The following is a 22,363-nucleotide window of genomic DNA, read 5'->3' as shown; positions in this document are numbered from 1 at the left end:
TCAGGTTACTCTGTTACTGAGAAGTCAGCTCACATGCAAATGAGGCTAGAGTACTATTATAATTTTGAAGCCTCTGTCACTCCAGCTCTACTCCCCTCCCAGCACCGCCTCCTCTTACTTGACTGACAGCCTCTATGATGTGCGACTTCAGTCAAAATAGCTGTCAGTCAAGTAAAATGAGGTAGAAGACAAGGAAGAAGGTGAGATGGATGGAGAGGATGGTGTTGCTGTATTTGGAAGACGACAATACTCAAACACGCGTTTTTTTATTCAATCCATATTCAAATGTTTTGGCATGTGGTCATTTCCTGAAGAAGAAGTGTTTGACGCTTTGAAACACTTGGAATAAAAAACGCATGTGTGAATAAACTCCCGAGTATTGACGTCTTCCATACACAGCAGCGCGGTGTCCTTGTCTTCTATCTTAGAGCAGCTGTACTAGGATTTGGAAACGCTTTTAAATCATGGATCAAGTTAGCATCATTTGTTTAATAAAATTATAACTGTGTCAGATAAGACCCTCGTTTGTTCTACTCTCTCCCTAGTGCTCTATCAAGTAAAAGAAGGTGGCATTCCAAAAGAGCTGGAGTGGCAGGGGCCTCCCATCTACAAATAGCATTTTAGCCTAATTTGTATATCAATTGAAATGCTAATTCTTCAGTAGCGGTGGAACAAACTGACCAGTCATGATGCATATGACTGGTTTGGGGGAGGTAAAATCTTCCTTCCTTTAAAGAGAACCTGACAGCACAATTTTATATTGAAAAGTAAAGACGTAGCTGCAATCATTAGATTTGATGTCGGTGCACAGAAGTGGGACTGTGCGCTGAATCTTTTCCTCCCTGTCTGTTATTCCTGGCCCCTCGACCTGCCTCCAGGCTTTGAAGGACAGGTCACCGGGGATTTCGAACAGAGGTGACAGGTTATCCACAGCCAGAAGGTAGAGAGGCCGAGGAATCACGGGTAAGGCGGAGACCGAGTGCACCGAAATCTAATTAGTGGCTAACTTCAAATGGTTCTTACAGTATGGAAGAACCACAAAGTGAATTCCTTATCAGGATGTCTTTCGACCGTGGGAGGAGACCGGAGAACCTGGAAGAAACCCAGGCAAACATGGGGAGAACATACAAATAGTGATGAGCGAACGTGCTCGGACACCAAGTGACTTTGGAGTGCTTGAAAACTATTTTCGAATCCTTTGCGCCTGCACGTCTCGCGGCTTATAGACATCACATGCAGAGACTGCCTAACAAACAACCGCGAGACATGCAGGCGTGGAGGACTCGAAGATATTTTTTGAACCAGCCATAAACACTCGGTTAGCACCCGAGCATGGCGGATAACGCCTTACCTGAGCACATTCGCTCAGCGCTACATGCAAAGTCTTTGCAGGAGTTGTACTTGGTGGGACCCCATCACTGCAAGGCTACTGAGCCACTGTGTATATGGAGCGCCCCCACACCGCCGCAGGGCCGAGGGGTACCCGGAGCCGGGCCTCTAGGTCTCAGTCCTGGGGTTGTCACGGTGGCTAGACCCGGTCCGTGGCCCTGTCTGTCAGTGGGGGACGTCCGGTGCAATAAGTGATGTTGTAGCGGTGCAGTTGTGGGGTGCAGGTCGCGGTAAATAACGAGGACACCAGGTTGCAGTCTCTTTACCTCTTTACTGAAGCTCTCTGGGTCCTCAGTCCGGAATACGGCTCACCAGGCTGCGCAAGTCCGGCCGGTCCAATGGCACTTCCAGAGCTCTCCTTGCAGGTGGAAATCGGTGCCTTCCTTCTAGCGCTATGTGTTGCAGTCCTTCCCTGCTGTGCTTACGGAAAGTACCCCACAACTGTTGTGTCTGTTTCTCGTGTTCCCTCACAACAACTTAATTCGCAATGATCTTCCTCGTCCCTCCAGATACTATGGTAGGAACGCACCCGTATGACGGGGAGGCTCGGAGATCTTCCGGGACTCTATCTGCGCCCCTCTCCTGTTGGTACCCCCCTTTGCCTTCCTGGGTGATGCGTGAGACAGTCCGCCTCAAGCTAACTGCCCTGCCGTAGGTCTGAGGTATGGCTTGAAACTCTTTACCTCCTCGGCGTTCCGGCCACCGGTAGTGCGCCTCAGTAAGGTGCTGCCTCTTTCAGCACAACCCTCACTGGTATCTCCTTTCGCTTGATTTCGTTTCTCACTCAGCACAATCTATCTCGCTTCTTAGTCCTTCCTTGGGCACCGCCGCTATGCTGAGCAGGCACGGTCCCTTTACGTTCTTTCCATGCCAAGCCTCTGCCAGGATCCCACCCCTGGCAGAGACCCTACAGTCTCTCCCTTCACAACACCCTCTGCCACCAGGTGTTGCTCCGTTCAATCCCGTCAGCGTTCTCTCTAACTTCCTGCCTGACCCCCAGTTTACCCACTATGGTGGGGAGTGGCCTAATGAATAGCAGCCTTAGCTCCCCCCGGAGGCCCAGCTGTGAAATGTATTGGTGACTGTGATACCTGCTCAGAGAACTCCTTCCGTGCCATCGAACGCAGCATGGCCCCCCTTAGTGGCTGAACCATGCTACTGCAACGACCAGGACTCTGGGGCGCTGCACTCCCCCCTGGTTAAACACAGTACTCCGGGACTGGGAAGAAAAACAACAATACAGGTTAGCAAAAAGACATACAATTTTGTTGAGTGCAAATAACAATAAGTATACTTAAGTAGGCTTCCCTTTATGGGAGGTGAGGACACTTGTAACGTTACAAACATAATTAACCTTATAATTTACAGAGTATAAATAACTTCTGTTACCCAACCGGGTATTCTATTTAGTGCAATTTTTGAAATAATAACTTAACATTGCCTTTAAGAAACTCACACTCTTAGTCTATCAAAGGCCTTCCTATAATCACATTATAAGGCATTTCAACTTTACATTCTCCTTCTTGTGAACCTGCAGGACCGCCTGTCCCTACGGCACCAGGCCTACTGCCTCTCCTTTCTTCTACAGGACCGCCCTGTTCAGCCAGGGCCTACTGCCTTTCGCTACTATACACAGTATAGACATAACATTCCTTTCGGTTGAAGAACTCTGAGCCAGCTCTACTCGGCCCCTTTAAGGACTCACTCTCTAACCCCTACGGGTTCACTCTCTGTCCTTAGCAATAAAGTAACTTTTCAATGGGGACGCAGGGTTTACCTTCTATCCTCACCCTCATTATTACTTCTCTTACTTTCAACTATGCAGACCTCTACTTCTACCCCTACGGGCTCTCTGCATCTTTCCTGTCTTCAAAACATTATTCAAATTTCACATTTTAACAAATTCAACACATATAACTTAGCATGTAAAACAGTTACATTTCTTTTCAAGGCATCATTATGGCATTACTGTTCTGCAACAGTATCTCTCTCAAGTTCAGTTTCTCACATCCCCTTTCAGAGGAGACCAAGTCTTTCTAAGGTAGCTCGTCTCCTCAGCCTACCGGCCCATGCAAAGGTTCCGGCATGGTATCTTCGCAAAGTGTCTTTAACTAGAACCGGTAGGAAAGGTATCTTCACAAAGTGTCTTTGGCTCAAACAAATAGGGCAAATATCTTCGCAAAGTGTCTTTGGCTAAAACCAGTAGGGAGCACCTTTAAGAAAGTGCATACTATTTACAAGGGAAAGTTTGAATCATGCGCAGTTCATGATTTCTGCAGTTCTCTTTTTTTTAAAACTGTATAAACTTCAGGAAAACAACAGTGACCCCGGGTCAACAAAGGGGTCACCTTTAACCCTAGACGAGTTTAGCAGCAAACAGGAACAGTTAAAGGAATGAACAGTTAACTATTTACATTTTTCATGGTATCGAGGTTTATTCTCCTTCCGGTGGCTTTGGTTCCTGGACCCCGGCCACTGTGACACGGATTCCAGCGGCAAGCTCCACAGGGGCCACCAGGTCACTCGGCGTCTGGATTTGAAGACTAACCTGGCGGGCAAGCTCGGGAGCTACTACAAAGCGCACCGTGGAGATAGTAACGAGATCCGGCAATTCTGGATCACCCGTAATTGGGGCCACAGGTGAGACTCTCTCAGGCTCACATCGCCGCACCTTCCGGGCACGCCATCCTTGCGCATTCTGGTGGCGGGTGTACGTCACTTGATCTCCCTCCCGTAGCGGCTCGCCCTCCCGATCACAGCAGGGGGTGTCCACGTCGTAGCCAGCAACGAAGATGCCAGTAGGTAAACCTGATTCCCAAATGGAGCCCCACCCTTTCTTGGGGTAGAAGGCCGATACAATTCCTCGTCTTACTGCGTCCTTTCCACCATATATAAACTTCTTACTTTGCATCTCCTGTTTTTCAACTTCTTCGCGCTGTTTCCAGTGTTGGAGTATGCATTGTTTGTACTGTTCCCAGGTAAACACCGCAATAGTGAGACCATCCACTGGAACCCCGTCCTGCTCGACCCAGGGGGTATCCCATCGAAACATCACCCCTCCCGGGTCCATCTCTATGGGTTCCCCCCACTTGGTGGGTAATGGTGGTAACAGTTTCCCCATCGCGCCAGGGGTGAGGATCGCCCGGTCAATTGTGAAGGAAGGGCTACTGTTGCGGGGGAAATCGGTCGCGGGAGCGGGATCGAGTGCGGGGGCAGGGGCGCCTTTCGTACCTGCGCCTAGTGTGGTCCCACCGTGGTCGATCCGGTCCGCCGACAAGGGCGCTGGAGTCGGCGGCAGCCCGGACCGTGGCTCCTCCAATGGGATTCTCGGATTCGGCTCCGCTTGCTGTGGTTCCTCCTCCTCCAACTCCGAGGTCGGGATTGGTGGAGGTAATTCCGCTGTCAGCTTCACAGGCTCCCGGTCCGTCGCTGGTGAAGGATGGTAGGCCGGGATCGCTTCTTCCTCGCTCAGGCACTTGCTGCTCGTCATCGCCGCCTGATAGTCGCCGGCAGTGCATGCACCTAACTCCGCCATTTCTCCGAGGTCGGGCTTCTCCGTCGCCAGCTTCCCGCCGTTGCATCTCAGGGGGTTGTCTTCTGCTTTGGGGCAGGTCATCTCTTTGCAGCCAGAAGTGCAGGGGGCGGTAGCCATTTCTCGCGCCACACTGGGAGTCTCCGCCCATAACACACCCTCCTTCTCCTGGGGTGTAGCAATGGCGGCGCCTTTTGGCGGGAACTTCTGGCGGCCACTGGCGCAGCACAATCTTGCAATAAAGTACAGTAAATCACAGTCTCTAGGCACACATGACCTGATTCTTCAGGCTTAAGTAGATCCTGTTCGTGACGCCAAGTTGGAGCGCCCCCACACCGCCGCAGGGCCGAGGGGTACCCGGAGCCGGGCCTCTAGGTCTCAGTCCTGGGGTTGTCACGGTGGCTAGACCCGGTCCGTGGCCCTGTCTGTCAGTGGGGGACGTCCGGTGCAATAAGTGATGTTGTAGCGGTGCAGTTGTGGGGTGCAGGTCGCGGTAAATAACGAGGACACCGGGTTGCAGTCTCTTTACCTCTTTACTGAAGCTCTCTGGGTCCTCAGTCCGGAATACGGCTCACCAGGCTGCGCAAGTCCGGCCGGTCCAATGGCACTTCCAGAGCTCTCCTTGCAGGTGGAAATCGGTGCCTTCCTTCTAGAGCTATGTGTTGCAGTCCTTCCCTGCTGTGCTTACGGAAAGTACCCCACAACTGTTGTGTCTGTTTCTCGTGTTCCCTCACAACAACTTAATTCGCAATGATCTTCCTCGTCCCTCCAGATACTATGGTAGGAACGCACCCGTATGACGGGGAGGCTCGGAGATCTTCCGGGACTCTATCTGCGCCCCTCTCCTGTTGGTACCCCCCTTTGCCTTCCTGGGTGATGCGTGAGACAGTCCGCCTCAAGCTAACTGCCCTGCCGTAGGTCTGAGGTATGGCTTGAAACTCTTTACCTCCTCGGCGTTCCGGCCACCGGTAGTGCGCCTCAGTAAGGTGCTGCCTCTTTCAGCACAACCCTCACTGGTATCTCCTTTCGCTTGATTTCGTTTCTCACTCAGCACAATCTATCTCGCTTCTTAGTCCTTCCTTGGGCACCGCCGCTATGCTGAGCAGGCACGGTCCCTTTACGTTCTTTCCATGCCAAGCCTCTGCCAGGATCCCACCCCTGGCAGAGACCCTACAGTCTCTCCCTTCACAACACCCTCTGCCACCAGGTGTTGCTCCGTTCAATCCCGTCAGCGTTCTCTCTAACTTCCTGCCTGACCCCCAGTTTACCCACTATGGTGGGGAGTGGCCTAATGAATAGCACCCTTAGCTCCCCCCGGAGGCCCAGCTGTGAAATGTATTGGTGACTGTGATACCTGCTCAGAGAACTCCTTCCGTGCCATCGAACGCAGCATGGCCCCCCTTAGTGGCTGAACCATGCTACTGCAACGACCAGGACTCTGGGGCGCTGCATATACACTGGCCAACTCAGGCTATTAACCCCTCAGTGGCCAGGCCTGAAAGAACCTTAATGACTGGCCAATTTTTTTCTTTAGCTTTTGCGTCTCTCCTTTTCAGTAGCCAGAATTTGTTCTTATATTTTTCATTGACAGCTGTATGAAGCTTTGTTTTATGCAAGACACATTGTATTATTTTTTAGTGTTGTTTTGAGTTACATACAAATTACTATGTGCCATACGAAAATATAGAAAAAAAGCAATTTTTGGTTTAGTTTGTTCTTTTTTTGTTTATAGTTTTCACTGGTTAAAAGTTAATTCTCTTGGTTACTAAGATTACGTCATACTTAATATGTGTAATTTTTGTGTAATGGACGTATTAAAATGTATGTTCTTTGAAAAAAAATCTTATTTTTTTTTTTTTTTTGGTGGGGACTTTTTCTTATTTTTCTGGATCCTTAATATATATACAGTATGTACATATTTTTTTTACCTAATTTGTACCCCAAGAAATCTGAAAAAGCTATCTAGGAAACAAACAAGCCCTCGTAAAACTTTATTGACAAAACCCCCATTTTTTTTTGTATAAACGTATGATTTTTTTTCACTATTTAAATAAAAAAAGAAGCTATACAGGTTTGGTATCGTCATGATTATACTGACCTGAAGTAATATGCTTCCAGGTTATTTTAACCATGCAATGAACATAAAAAAACGCAAAACTTAAAAAACAGTATTTTTTTTTTTCAATATTTTTTTTTTATACAGTTTTTCAGTACATTATATGGTGAAATTAATGGTGTCATTCGAATCCACAACTTGTTCAGCAAAAAATAAGCCCTCATACTGCTGTCGATCGGAAAATTAAAAACAAAAAGTTATGACTCTTGGAAGAGGGAAAAACACTAACGTAAAAATGAGAATTGGCTGCATATTTAAAGAGCTATTGACTTTAAGGATTTTTGCCTTCAGTCGGTGACTTCAAAGCTCCTGTGCTCTTCCACTCTGAAGAGACCACTTGCATAGATGGCTAATTAATTATTTTTATTGTCCCCGCAGCGCCACCACAGGTGAAATGAAGCATTGCGCGGTTCCATCGATGTACTGTCTGTGTAATGAAGGTCAGGGCAGGTCCTCCAGAATTAGAGATGCTATTTGTACACTCTGCCCTTGGCTTTGGCAAATAAATGAGTGTCCCGAACAGAAGATCCCCACCTATTAAATCAGAATTCATCAACATGATAAACTATAAAATCGGGTTTTCTAAACTGGACAACCCCTTCAGGTTTGGGAAGTCTCACTTTTTGGAGTACAATCTATAATACAGGAGTTGAAATTCATAAAAAGAAAAAGTTATCAACATTTACACAGTAAATCAGTACGGAGACACTTACGTTGAGTTTACGTGGTGTCATGTCCTGGAGATTAGAGTAAACAGAGCACAAATCACTATCAGTCATATATCAGTGTAATAATCATTATTACCAGACATGAGCTAACCATGGCATCGGGTTATAGTCACAGTTATTGGTGAAGTCTGCTCAACTTCTGTATGATTTTCTTTAGACTAGGTCAGGATCCTATTAGAATCCATTTAGACACCATTCTTGTTCCACAGACTTTTTTTTTTGAGTTTAAGCCCTCGTGGGCGGGGTCTTCTCATCCCACTACTCTTGAGTGACAGGTCTCTCAATATACCTGTACACATGAAGGGAGAGACCTGTCACTGAAGAGTGGGGCATGAAGAAGCCACAGGGGATTTGCCTTTTGAACTTATCAACTGAGCGGCATGGTCCTTGCCCAAGTCAAATACCATAACAGTTTTCTTCAGTAAAGCACAGCACTGAGCAGCTTCTTAAGGATTGAATGGAGGGGTATTCTTTAGCTCCATTCTGCCAATCCCAGTGGTCAGACCACCACCAATCAATAAGTTACCACTTATCCCATGGATGCCCTGATTATAGAAAATATTGGAAAAATGATCATAGAAGATTCGAGCCCCCAGTCCACACCGATCCTGCATCATTACAGTAGATCTCTACCGGACGACTGTCGTCAACCTCTGGTGTATGGCAAACATATATACGGGGATGTAACTTACCTCCTCAGTGCCAATAGGACTATACTTGGAATCAGCATTATTCTGCTGAATATTTCCCTTATTCTTCTCCAGAGATGGTCCTTTTCGTTTCTTCTGCTCAGTTCCCGGTGTCCCGTGACAATTCTAGGGACCAATCATAAATGTAATCTGTGTAAATCATCAGTGGTAAATATGAATAAATTAAACGTGTGTATCTTATTGGGTGAGATCACCATTTGCTAATCTTACAAAAGCCTATAGTTCTCTGTTCCCTGATTCAATATTCTCTGTAAATGCTTGCAAGGTTTCTGTAGTGTAAAGCAGGAAAGACTTGGAGGAGGGGGATGCGGCTGCAGCAGTAAAACTGGAAGCTGTGACCGGGAAACCGGGAGGAGCAGTCAATTTGGGTCATCCTGTGTGTGAAGTTACTTAAGGGGAGGAGGTGGATATTGTAATTAAAAAATTGTTGCTTTACCTAATCTATCAGGGAAAATTAATATTTACTAGTAGGACAATCCAACACATTTTTCTCTTTAAGCTTTGATTTTCTCTTTCAAAGTTTTTGAGCTGTAACAAAATCCTTACTCATTCTATGTATAACCCATATGTTAAAACATTTCCAATTTTGGCAGAGTGGCTGTCCGTGCTGAAGGAATATAGATGAGCTGCAGCCGATCAGTGGCTGCTGACTGGTTGCAGGGGTCAAGTGAGACAATAATGTAACATGACCTGCTCAAAATAGCAGAGCCAACTTTTCAGGGATGGTAGTACTTCGGAAGATGAGTATAGATTGTTTTTATTTTCTATGGGCCCTGTTATGGTGGGTGGAGAACAACCCCATTACGGTCCCAATACACATGAGACTAAAGTCTGGTGAACTCACAGTCTGATTTATATGGGGACCTCCCTACTCCACCAGAATGTCAAATCCTTTTGTTCAGGGCAGAGATAAAACGTTGCCAGAGGAGTCTCGGAGAGTTGAGCGTTATTGATAATGGGGAAGTCTGCAAGGACAACACCAGCTTGCTCATTTTTGCATGTTTCCTCCGGGTTCTCCGGTTTCCTCCCACACTCTAAAAACATACTGGGGACAGTGATGATGACTCGTCCCACACCTTTCCCAAAACTTTTTCATCACCATGCTCTAGATAATTTGGAAACAAGTGAGAAGTGGAAGCCTACTGTAACACATATAGAAGACTGAACAGGAGATAATCAGAATTAAAACAGGAGAATATCAAAGCAGATGTAGTTGCTTTTTGCATGTTTTTTTTGTTTGCTTTGTTTTTTAATATTTGTCCTTCATAAAATTTTATGACACAGAAAGAAAACAATTATCCGTTAAAACTCACAGGTGTACTTTTCGTTAGTGGGGTTGTAACTCCTTTTTCTAATTTGTCGACTTTGTTTAGGGACTTTGACTTTTTCCCCCTAGAAAAAAAATGAAATAAAAAAACACTGAAAAATATATAATACAGTAAAAAAACCTGACGATTATCGACCACACTGGGTACGTTTTTATTACTAGATGCTTGTACATTACTTCTACATTACCCCATATTTTAGAAGAAAGAAATGCTGCTCAGAGTGAGCCGGACGGACATTATTTTGGCATCAGCGGGTTACCGGTGCCCTAGGAGATTCATTTATCATATGCGCCTCAAGTTGAATAACATAGGACCTGATTAATCATTTGTGGTGGTATTTATCACACTTTTTTGGCATTTTTTAAACCTTCTGGTATTAATTGATGTGTTTTCTGCTAAATTCTTCAAAATGGCGCAAGCAGTGCACATATTTTGCGCTAAATCACTACATTTGTGCAAAAAGTGCGCAAATTTTTAAAAAGTTGTAATTGATAAACCAGCCAAAAACACCTAGAGATCTCATCCCCCCTACAATTACAAACATAAAAAGAAAGACTTTTAGAAAGGTAAAACTTAAAAAAGAATAAGGTGCAAAAGAAAAACTAGTGAAAAATACCAAAAACTAAACAAAAAAAAGGGGCAAATGCAATAATGAATCAGACCCCCAGTGTTGGCCAGGACTAAATGATGCCCCCGTTAGTTTCTTAAAAATGACTTGTTCATATAGGTTTGATATGCCGCAGTTTTTTCATCTGGCCACCAAAAAAAAAGAAATAACATTTTTTTTTATAAAGGCAATGTGTGAAACAATCCAAATATCCAACCCTTACTGTTTAATTAAATATGCTAATAGTCTCTTCAGAGAGGAAGAGGATTAGAACTCTAGCACCACCTGTTGGAAGCAGTGATCCTAAAATTCAATATCGACTCTTGTCATATGACTTAGGATAAAAGCAAACCAGAGTCTCATTTTGCCGACACAGTGTTTCGGGGTGTTGCCCCTCATAGTGCAAAGTGTGAGAACTGATTTGGCTAGGAGAGTGGGTCTGGACAGGGTTTTAAGGGGTAACGTTTGTCCTAGTGGAGAGTGACAAGCCAAGCCTGGCATGTCAGATGGAGGAGACTTAAAAGCCATGCATGTTCCCCATGGAAATTAAATATGCAAATTGTCTCTTCAGAGAGGAAGAGGACTAGAACTTTAGTGCTCCATAGTGTAAGCAGCAATCCTAAAAGTTAATATCGGGAAAGTGGATGAGATTTTAACTCATCTCACGCACAAACTTCTGAAAGTTTGCAGCAAAAATTGATCTACAGTGTGAACCTTAAAGAAGACCTATTGGAGCGCCCCCAGACGCAGGGCCGCGGGGAACTCGGTACCGGGCCTCTCTGTCTCGGTCTTAGGGTTGTCACGTGGCTAGACCCGGTCCGTGACCCTGCTAAGGGGCGTCCAATGAAAGATATGATGATGGTGCGTGGTGCAGGTCGCGATGAATAACGAGGACACAGGGTTGCAGTCTCTTTACCTCTTTACTGAAGGCTTCAGGATCCTCAATCCAGAGTACTGCTAACAGGGCTGGCTGAGACCGGCCGGTCCGAAGGCACATCCAGAGTTCCCTTTGCAGGTGGAAATCAGTGCCTACCTTCTAGCGCCTGGGTGTTGTAGTACTTCCCTGCTGAGCACCACGGGATAGTCCTCACAACTGTTGTGTCTGTTTCTGATGTTCTTTCTCACAACTTGTATCTGTTCTGATGTTCTTCTCCGTCCCCCAGATGATATGGCTAGGACGCACGCCTATGACGGGTAGGCCTGGAGTTCTTCCGGGACCCTAGAGTCGCCCCTCTCCCACAGTTGCCCCCTATGTCTGCTTAGGTGATTTGAGTGAGACAGCCAACCTATAATTAACTGTCCTGCCATTGGTTTGAAGTAATGCTTGGAGCCCAATACTTCCTCGGCGTTCCGGCCACCGGCTACGCGCCTCAGTACGATGTTGCCTCGATCTTACGGCACGACTCCTACTGGTATTATCTCCTTTTTGCTGTGATCTCATTTCTCACGTCTCCACAATAAACCTCGCTTCTTGTCCTTTCTTGAGATACCGCCGCGATGTAGTGCAGGCGCAATTCCTTAACATTCTATCTTGTTCGCTAGGCCTCTGTCATGATCCCACCCCTGACAGGGACCCCCCTGAATCTTTCCCCGCAACACCCTCTGCCACAGGATGTTGCCTGGTTCCAACCCAGTCAGCTTCTGACTAACTTCCTATCCAACTCCCAGTTTTACCAAATTGTGAGGAGTGTCCTAATACATAGTACCCCTTGCTCCCCTGGGAGGCCAGACTGTGAAGTGTATTGGTGTCTGTGATACCTGGTCAGGTGAACTCCTTAAGTGCCATCGGACATACCATCACTCCCCTTAGTGGCAGAGCAACAGTACTGCAACGACCAGGACTCTGCACTCCCCCCCGGTTAAATCCAGTACTCCCGGACTGGGAAGAAAACAACAATACATGTCAGCAAAAGACATACAAATTTTGAGAATGCTATGAACAAATAATTATAACAGTGCTTCCCTTTATGGGAGGTGAGGACTCTTGAATGTTACAAACAAAACATGGTTAAATACTTTAAATAACATACTATAAATAACTTCTATTACCCAGCCGGTTATTCTACTTAGTGCAAATTCTGAACAATAATTAAACTTTTCCTTTAAGGGCGTATAAGCTGAACCCACTAAAGGCTTACTATAAAACTTCTAAAATATAAATTAACTTTATCTTTATTTTTCTCTTCTAAGTACAATACTCTTCTTTTTACTCTCTGATTGTTCATATGCAGGACCGCCTGCATCTGCCCAGGCCTACTGCCTCTTTTCTTAGTACAGGATCACTGAGCCATCTCTCTATGGCTCCCAGGAGGACTCACTCACTAACCCCTACGGGTTTACTTCCTGTCCTCAATCTCTAGCAATATTATCAAACATTCTCTATAACTAACTAACTACATATTACTTCTATGTAAAACATTATTACTGTCTACTTTCTTTTTTTTAAGGCAACATTATACTTTAAGTGCAACTGGTGAACGTTCCCTTTAAGAGGGAACCAAGTCTCTTTGAAGTAATTCAGACTCTCTCTATCTGCAAGTCCAGTTAAGGTAAGAGCTTCCATGCTGATCTCAGGAACAGTCTCTTCGCAAAGCTCTCCTACTTGTAAAACCAGTAAGGGGCACCTTTAAGAAGGTGCGAACTATTTACATTACAGTTTGTGAACCATTCACCGTACATGATTCGGTAGTCTTTATAACATGGTTGAACAAGGAGCAAAAAGGAAAATAAAAGCAAAAATAAAAGCAATAGGGATCCCGGGTAAATGAAGGGATCCCTTTAAGAACAACCCTGGTCGGGTATTAGCAGCAAGAGACACAGAAGACGAACAGGTAATGAACTATATACAATCTCAGCAGCTCGGGATTATAAATCAGGAGGTGGTTTCCACCAGGGCTTTACCTCACAGGTAACCCTCTGGGGCTTAGAGAGGCTTGGCCCCGAATCCACCCCCCCTCAGCCGAGGACGGGTGGAACTCACGGTCACACGTTGGGTCGAGACCGCCGGATGATCCATGGCGCAGGCGGTAATCGGTCCCTCAACAAGGGGTCTGGTCTCCTGGGCCTCAGGGGTGACCGGAAGAGTTGCGCACCGCTGGACATCATGAGCCCTCCAACCAGTCCCTCGCTGCCACCGGGTATAAACTACAGCATCTCCAGGCTGCAGATCGCGGTCCGCATCGATCATTCCATGGCAGGGTTCCACTTCGCCCCGGGCGACATGTACCTTCAGCAGCTCCCCGATCTCCTGAATAACCTCTCGTCCTTCCTGGGAGTTGAAGGTAATCACTACGCTCCACTTCGGTGGAGGATCCTGCACTTCGGCTCTCAAGTTGATCACGGCCACAGGCTGGGCTTCCCTCTCCCGCCACGCGGCCACCAGGCACCGCTGGAGCTCCATCCATGGCATCAGCTTCAGATCCCGCTCCCGCGGTTCGCGGCCCGGTGATGTGGTCCGTGAGTCCTCCGCGGTCGGGTCGGGTGAAGAAAGGAACGCAGGGGACAGGCGAACATCTGCAGAGTGGACCAGCCGGGAACTCACCTGGGCGTGGGCTTCTCGGCACTGCTCCTCCTGCTGGGCTTCGGCCGCAGCCACCCGTTCATCCGGCGAGCGGCTACTGGGTCCTCCTCTCACGAGCAGCTCCGCAGTGGCCAGCGCCCGCTGTAGTGGTGGGTCCTGGCTTGCTCCCACCGATGCGGGCTGGCGCCGGATCGGGTCATCCCCACATGGCTGCTTGGAGGCCGCCATGTCTGTCCCTTCTTTTTGGTCGTCTTCCCTCGTTCTCTTTCGTGGGCGGCCCCGTCTCCATGGTCTCCACCCTCCGAAGAGGATGAGGAGGCGAGCCTCCGCCGCTGACGGACACGTCCTCAGGATACAGCAATACTTAGACTGGGTGGCCATTGTCTTTCGCGCTCTTCAGCTTGTCTACGCCCACTTCCACGCCCTTCTTCTTCTTCTGCGCTCCCCGTGGCGTTGCAATGGCGGCGGTTTTGGCGGGAACTTTTGGCGGCAAGTGGCAATTCACAGTCTTTGCAATAAATCACAGTTCAAGCACAATTCAGTCACAGTTCCAAGGCACACATGACCTGATTCTTCAGGCTTAAGTAGATCCTGTTTGTGACGCCAAGTACGGCGGTAAGTGTGTGACTTGTGATTCAGTGAGGAGGTATTTGGAAGGCCTTTAACAAATACCTGTGTGAATTGGTGTGAGTTGCTGAATTTGGGAGTAGCTATATTCATAAGGAGTTAACTTAGGGTGGGGGCTCATAATTAAGGGGATATAAGGGGCAGCTGTTTGGGGCTCAAGTCCTTTTTGGAAGTGCATCTGAACAGCAAGGTGGATTGCTGTTGAGGGGAGATAGGGAAAAAAAAAAATCTATAAATCTTCAGCACAGCGAGTGTGAGTGAGCTGAGTGTGACCTGAGCGTAAGTGTGAACGGCGGTAAGTGTGTGACTTGTGATTCAGTGACTTTGGAATCAGGGAGTTTCCAAGGGAGGAATTGCTTCTGGTTTTTTTTTTTGTTTAATTAATACTTTGTATTTATTTTTAATTAACTTTTCTGTGTGGTGCAATCCCCATTAGGAAATGTGCTCCACAATTGTTAATGCCATCCAGTGTACATCTTGCCACATGTATGCAGTCCTTGACCAGCCGGTCGAGGGTGCATACTGCTGTGCGAGATGTGAGCACATTGTGCATTTGGAAACCCAGATACTGGATCTAAATGTGCAGCTGGCAACACTGAGATCCATAGACAATATGGAGAGGAGTCTTCTGCTCACAGAGCAGACGCTCAATGGGATAGATGAGGAGGGGGATGGTAGGATGGAGCTGCAGGACAGTGTGGCAGTTAGCTGGGTGACAGATAGAAGGCGGGGTAGAGGGAAGAGTGCCAGGGAGGCTAGTCCTGATCTGGCACACCCCAATAAGTTTGCTAAGTTGGCAGATGAGGGGGGTGCCAGTACAGGGGTAGCACTGCTGCAGCCAGGCATGTCCTCTGAAAGCCGGAGGAGTGACTGCTCCAGTAAGGAGGGAAATAGGAGAGCAGGGCAGGCCAGACAGGTGCTGGTAGTGGGGGACTCAATTATTAGGGGAACAGATAGGGCAATCTGTCACAAAGACAGGGATCGTCGGACGGTGTGCTGCCTACATGGCGCTCGAGTCTGACACATCGCTGATCGGGTGGACAGATTACTGGGAGGGGCTGGTGAGGACCCAGCGGTCATGGTGCACATTGGCACAAATGACAAAGTTAGAGGTAGGTGGAAGGTCCTTAAAGATGATTTCACGGAATTAGGCTGCAAGCTGAAAGCAAGGACCTCCAACGTGGTATTTTCTGAAATACTGCCTGTACCACGTGCCACGCCAGAGAGGCAACGGGAGATTAGGGAGGTTAATAAGTGTCTCAAGAATTGGTGTAGGAAGGAGGGGTTTGGGTTCCTGCAGAACTGGGCCGACTTCTCAGTTGGCTACAGGCTCTACGCTAGGGACGGGCTGCACCTCAATGGGGAAGGTGCAGCTGTGCTGGGGGAGAAAATGGTTAGAAGGTTGGAGGAGTGTTTAAACTAGGGATTGGGGGGGAGGGTATTCATTTTATAGGAGGGGAAGATAGTGCAGATAGAGACCTGGGCACAAATAAGGAAGTTGGGGGTGGCGGTGGCATGGGGGGTGGGGTTAGAACAGTTAATAATTTAAGAAAGACTAGAGGTACAGAGAGGAACATCATCAAGTGCATGTATACTAATGCCAGAAGCCTCGCCAACAAAATGGATGAATTAGAACTAATGTTGTTGGAGCATAATTATGACATGGTGGGGATATCTGAGGCGTGGCTGGATGAGAGCCATGACTGGGCTGGTAACTTGCAGGGCTATAGCCTGTTCAGAAATGACCGTACAGATAAGCGAGGGGGAGGGGTGTGTCTATATGTAAAATCTGCCTTAAAACCCATCCTGCGTGATAATATAGGTGAATTTAATGAAAATGTCGAGTCCCTGTGGGTGGAGATAAGGGGAGGGGGAAAAAATAATAAATTACTGATAGGGGTTTGTTATAAATCTCCAAAACTAATGGAAGCAATGGAGAATATCCTCGTAAAGCAAACAGATGAAGCTGCGACTCAAGGAGAAGTCATTATTATGGGGGACTTCAACTACCCTGAAATAGATTGAGGAACAGAAACCTGCAGTTCCAGCAAAGGTAATCGGTTTTTGACAACTATGAGAGACAATTACCTTTCACAACTGGTTCAGGACCCAACAAGGAGGGGCACTGCTAGACCTAATATTAACCAACAGGCCAGACCGCATATCAAATATAAGGGTTGGGGGTCACTTGGGGAATAGTGACCACAAAATAATAAGTTTTCATGTAACCTTTAATAAGATGGGTAGTAGGGGGGTGACAAGGACACTAAACTTCAGGAGGGCAAATTTCCAACGGATGAGAGAGGATCTTGGTGCAATTAACTGGGACGATATCCTGAGACACAAAAATACACAAAGAAAATGGGAGACGTTTATTAGCATCCTGGATAGGACCTGTGCACAGTATATACCGTATGGGAATAAACATACTAGAAATAGGAGGAAACCAATATGGCTAAATAGAGCTGTAAGGGGCGCAATAAGGGACAAAAAGAAAGCATTTAGAGAATTAAAGGAAGTAGGTAGTGAGGAGGCATTAAATAAATACAGAAAATTAAATACATTCTGTAAAAAGCAAATCAAGGCAGCAAAGATTGAGACAGAGAGACTCATTGCCAGAGAGAGTAAAAATAATCCCAAAATATTCTTTAACTATATAAATAGTAAGAAACTAAAAAATGACAGTGTTGGCCCCCTTAAAAATAGTCTGGGTGAAATGGTGGATGAGGATGAGGAAAAAGCCAATATGCTAAATGACTTTTTTTCATCAGTATTTACAAAAGAAAATCCCATGGCAGACAAAATGACTAGTGATAAAAATTCCCAATTAAATGTCACCTGCTTAACCCAGCAGGAAGTACAGCGGCGTCTAAAAATCACTAAAATTGACAAATCTCCGGGCCCGGATGGGATACACCCCCGAGTACTGCAGGAACTAAGTACAGTCATTGATAGACCATTATTTTTAATCTTTAAAGACTCCGTAATAACAGGGTCTGTACCACAGGACTGGCGTATAGCAAATGTGGTGCCAATATTCAAAAAAGGGGCAAAAACTGAACTCGGTAATTATAGGCCAGTAAGCTTAACCTCTACTGTGGGTAAAATCCTGGAGGGCATTCTAAGGGATGCTATACTGGAGTATCTGAAGAGGAATAACCTCATGACCCAGTATCAGCACGGGTTTACTAGGGACCGTTCATGTCAGACTAATCTGATCAGCTTCTATGAAGAGGTAAGTTCCGGACTGGACCAAGGGAACCCAGTGGACGTAGTATATATGGACTTTTCCAAAGCTTTTGATACAGCGCCACACAAAAGGTTGCTACATAAAATGAGAGTAATGGGGATAGGGGAAAATATGTGTAAGTGGGTTGAGAGCTGGCTCAGGGATAGGAAACAAAGGGTGGTTATTAATGGAGCACACTCGGACTGGGTCACGGTTAGCAGTGGGGTACCACAGGGGTCAGTATTGGGCCCTCTTCTTTTTAACATATTTATTAATGACCTTGTAGGGGGCATTCAGAGTAGAATTTCAATATTTGCAGATGACACTAAACTTTGCAGGGTAATCAATACAGGGGAGGACAATTTTATAATACAGGATGATTTATGTAAACTAGAAGCTTGGGCTGATAAATGGCAAATGAGCTTTAATGGGGATAAATGTAAGGTCATGCACTTGGGTAGAAGTAATAAGATGTATAACTATGTGCTTAATTCTAAAACTCTGGGCAAAACCATCAATGAAAAAGACCTGGGTGTATGGGTGGATGACAAACTCATATTCAGTGGTCAGTGTCAGGCAGCTGCTACAAAGGCAAATAAAATAATGGGATGTATTAAAAGAGGCATAGATGCTCATGAGGAGAACATAATTTTACCTCTATACAAGTCACTAGTTCGACCACACTTAGAATACTGTGCACAGTTCTGGTCTCCGGTGTATAAGAAAGACATAGCTGAACTAGAGCGGGTGCAGAGAAGAGCGACCAAGGTTATTAGAGGACTGGGGGGTCTGCAATACCAAGATAGGTTATTACACTTGGGGCTATTTAGTTTGGAAAAACGAAGACTAAGGGGTGATCTTATTTTAATGTATAAATATATGGGGGGACAGTACAAAGACCTTTCTGATGATCTTTTTAATCATAGACCTGAGACAGGGACAAGGGGGCATCCTCTACGTCTGGAGGAAAGAAGGTTTAAGCATAATAACAGACGCGGATTCTTTACTGTAAGAGCAGTGAGACTATGGAACTCTCTGCCGTATGATGTTGTAATGAGTGATTCATTAATTAAATTTAAGAGGGGACTGGATACCTTTCTGGAAAAGTATAATATTACAGGGTATATACACTAGATTCCTTGATAAGGCGTTGATCCAGGGAACTAGTCTGATTGCTGTATGTGGAGTCGGGAAGGAATTTTTTTCCCCATGGTGGAGTTACTCTTTGCCACATGGTTTTTTTTTGCCTTCCTCTGGATCAACATGTTAGGGCATGTTAGGTTAGGCTATGGGTTGAACTAGATGGACTTACAGTCTTCCTTCAACCTTAATAACTATGTAACTATGTAAGTTTGAAGCGCCCCCAGACGCAGGGCCGCGGGGAACTCGGTACCGGGCCTCTCTGTCTCGGTCTTGGGGTTGTCACGGTGGCTAGACCTGGTCCGTGACCCTGCTAAGGGGCGTCCAATGAAAGATATGATGATGGTGCGTGGTGCAGGTCGCGATGAATAACGAGGACACAGGTTGCAGTCTCTTTACCTCTTTACTGAAGGCTTCAGGATCCTCAATCCAGAGTACTGCTAACAGGGCTGGCTGAGACCGGCCGGTCCGAAGGCACATCCAGAGTTCCCTTTGCAAGTGGAAATCAGTGCCTACCTTGTAGCGCTTGTGTGTTGCAGTACTTCCCTGCTGAGCACCACGGGATAGTCCTCACAACTGCTGTGTCTGTTTCTGATGTTCTTTCTCACAACTTGTATCTGTTCTGATGTTCTTCTCCATCCCCCAGATGATATGGCTAGGACGCACCCATATGACGGGTAGGCCTGGAGTTCTTCCAGGACCCTAGTGTCGCCCCTCTCCCACAGTTGCCCCCTATGTCTGCTTAGGTGATTTGGGTGAGACAGCCAACCTATAATTAACTGTCCTCCCGTTGGTTTGAAGTAATGCTTGGAGCCCAATACTTCCTCGGCGTTCCGGCTACGCGCCTCAGTACGATGTTGCCTCGATCTTACGGCACGACTCCTACTGGTATTATCTCCTTTTTGCTGTGATCTCATTTCTCACGTCTCCACAATAAACCTCGCTTCTTGTCCTTTCTTGAGATACCGCCGCGATGTAGTGCAGGCGCAATTCCTTAACATTCTATCTTGTTCGCTAGGCCTCTGTCAGGATCCCACCCCTGACAGGGACCCCCCTGAATCTTTCCCCGCAACACCCTCTGCCACAGAATGTTGCCTGGTTCCAACCCAGTCAGCTTCTGACTAACTTCCTATCCAACTCCCAGTTTTACCAGATTGTGAGGAGTGGCCTAATACATAGTACCCCTTGCTCCCCCTGGAGGCCAGACTGTGAAGTGTATTGGTGTCTGTGATACCTGGTCAGGTGAACTCCTTAAGTGCCATCGGACATACCATCACTCCCCTTAGTGGCGGAGCAACAGTACTGCAATGACCAGGACTCTGCACTCCCCCCCGGTTAAATCCAGTACTCCCGGACTGGGAAGAAAACAACAATACATGTCAGCAAAAGACATACAAATTTTGAGAATGCTATGAACAAATAATTATAACAGTGCTTCCCTTTATGGGAGGTGAGGACTCTTGAATGTTACAAACAAAACATGGTTAAATACTTTAAATAACATACTATAAATAACTTCTATTACCCAGCCGGTTATTCTACTTAGTGCAAATTCTGAACAATAATTTAACTTTTCCTTTAAGGGCGTATAAGCTGAACCCACTAAAGGCTTACTATAAAACTTCTAAAATATAAATTAACTTTTTCTTTATTTTTCTCTTCTAAGTACAATACTCTTCTTTTTACTCTCTGATTGTTCATATGCAGGACCGCCTGCATCTGCCCAGGCCTACTGCCTCTTTTCTTAGTACAGGATCACTGAGCCATCTCTCTATGGCTCCCAGGAGGACTCACTCACTAACCCCTACGGGTTTACTTCCTGTCCTCAATCTCTAGCAATATTATCAAACATTCTCTATAACTAACTAACTACATATTACTTCTATGTAAAACATTATTACTGTCTACTTTCTTTTTTTTAAGGCAACATTATACTTTAAGTGCAACTGGTGAACGTTCCCTTTAAGAGGGAACCAAGTCTCTTTGAAGTAATTCAGACTCTCTCTATCTGCAAGTCCAGTTAAGGTAAGAGCTTCCATGCTGATCTCGGGAACAGTCTCTTCTCAAAGCTCTCCTACTTGTAAAACCAGTAAGGGGCACCTTTAAGAAGGTGCGAACTATTTACATTACAGTTTGTGAACCATTCACCGTACATGATTCGGTAGTCTTTATAACATGGGTGAACAAGGAGCAAAAAGGAAAATAAAAGCAAAAATAAAAGCAATAGGGATCCCGGGTAAATGAAGGGATCCCTTTAAGAACAACCCTGGTCGGGTATTAGCAGCAAGAGACACAGAAGACGAACAGGTAATGAACTATATACAATCTCAGCAGCTCGGGATTATAAATCAGGAGGTGGTTTCCACCAGGGCTTTACCTCACAGGTAACCCTCTGGGGCTTAGAGAGGCTTGGCCCCGAATCCACCCCCCCTCAGCCGAGGACGGGTGGAACTCACGGTCACACGTTGGGTCGAGACCGCCGGATGATCCATGGCGCAGGCGGTAATCGGTCCCTCAACAAGGGGTCTGGTCTCCTGGGCCTCAGGGGTGACCGGAAGAGTTGCGCACCGCTGGACATCATGAGCCCTCCAACCAGTCCCTCGCTGCCACCGGGTATAAACTACAGCATCTCCAGGCTGCAGATCGCGGTCCGCATCGATCATTCCATGGCAGGGTTCCACTTCGCCCCGGGCGACATGTACCTTCAGCAGCTCCCCGATCTCCTGAATAACCTCTCGTCCTTCCTGGGAGTTGAAGGTAATCACTACGCTCCACTTCGGCGGAGGATCCTGCACTTCGGCTCTCAAGTTGATCATGGCCACAGGCTGGGCTTCCCTCTCCCACCACGCGGCCACCAGGCACCGCTGGAGCTCCATCCATGGCATCAGCTTCAGATCCCGCTCCCGCGGTTCGCGGCCCGGTGATGTGGTCCGTGAGTCCTCCGCGGTCGGGTCGGGTGAAGAAGGGAACGCAGGGGACAGGGGAACATCTGCAGAGTGGACCAGCTGGGAACTCACCCAGGCGTGGGCTTCTCGGCACCGCTCCTCCTGCTGGGCTTCGGCCGCAGCCACCCGTTCGTCCGGCGAGCGGCTACTGGGTCCTCCTCTCACGAGCAGCTCCGCAGTGGCCAGCGCCCGCTGTAGTGGTGGGTCCTGGCTTGCTCCCACCGATGCGGGCTGGCGCCGGATCGGGTCATCCCCACATGGCTGCTTGGAGGCCGCCATGTCTGTCCCTTCTTTTTGGTCGTCTTCCCTCGTTCTCTTTCGTGGGCGGCCCCGTCTCCATGGTCTCCACCCTCCGAAGAGGATGAGGAGGCGAGCCTCCGCCGCTGACGGACACGTCCTCAGGATACAGCAATACTTAGACTGGGTGGCCATTGTCTTTCGCGCTCTTCAGCTTGTCTACGCCCACTTCCACGCCCTTCTTCTTCTTCTGCG

The 22,363-nt window shown here is 47.0% G+C and overlaps 1 protein-coding gene across 6 annotated transcripts in view; it reads right to left on the bottom strand.

Annotated features, from left to right (window-relative positions):
* The window catches only part of LOC143815020 (uncharacterized), an 87,245-nt gene that overhangs the window by 25,234 nt on the left and 39,648 nt on the right, over positions 1 to 22,363 (bottom strand). For 4 of the 6 annotated variants that reach the window (XM_077293802.1, XM_077293806.1, XM_077293804.1 and 1 more), the window contains exons 8-9: positions 9,789 to 9,867; positions 8,458 to 8,580 (exon numbers count right to left, since the gene is read on the bottom strand). In XM_077293802.1, coding sequence (XP_077149917.1) covers positions 8,458 to 8,580; positions 9,789 to 9,867 — 202 coding nt within the window. Of the gene's footprint in view, positions 1 to 7,750; positions 7,775 to 8,457; positions 8,581 to 9,788; positions 9,868 to 22,363 lie in introns of all 6 variants that reach the window. The other 2 variants (XM_077293805.1, XM_077293807.1) reach the window with 2 other exon arrangements.

This window comes from Ranitomeya variabilis, chromosome 3 (assembly GCF_051348905.1).
Source record: "Ranitomeya variabilis isolate aRanVar5 chromosome 3, aRanVar5.hap1, whole genome shotgun sequence".
NCBI lineage: Eukaryota > Metazoa > Chordata > Amphibia > Anura > Dendrobatidae > Ranitomeya > Ranitomeya variabilis.
This window is presented reverse-complemented; position numbering and strand designations above follow the sequence as displayed.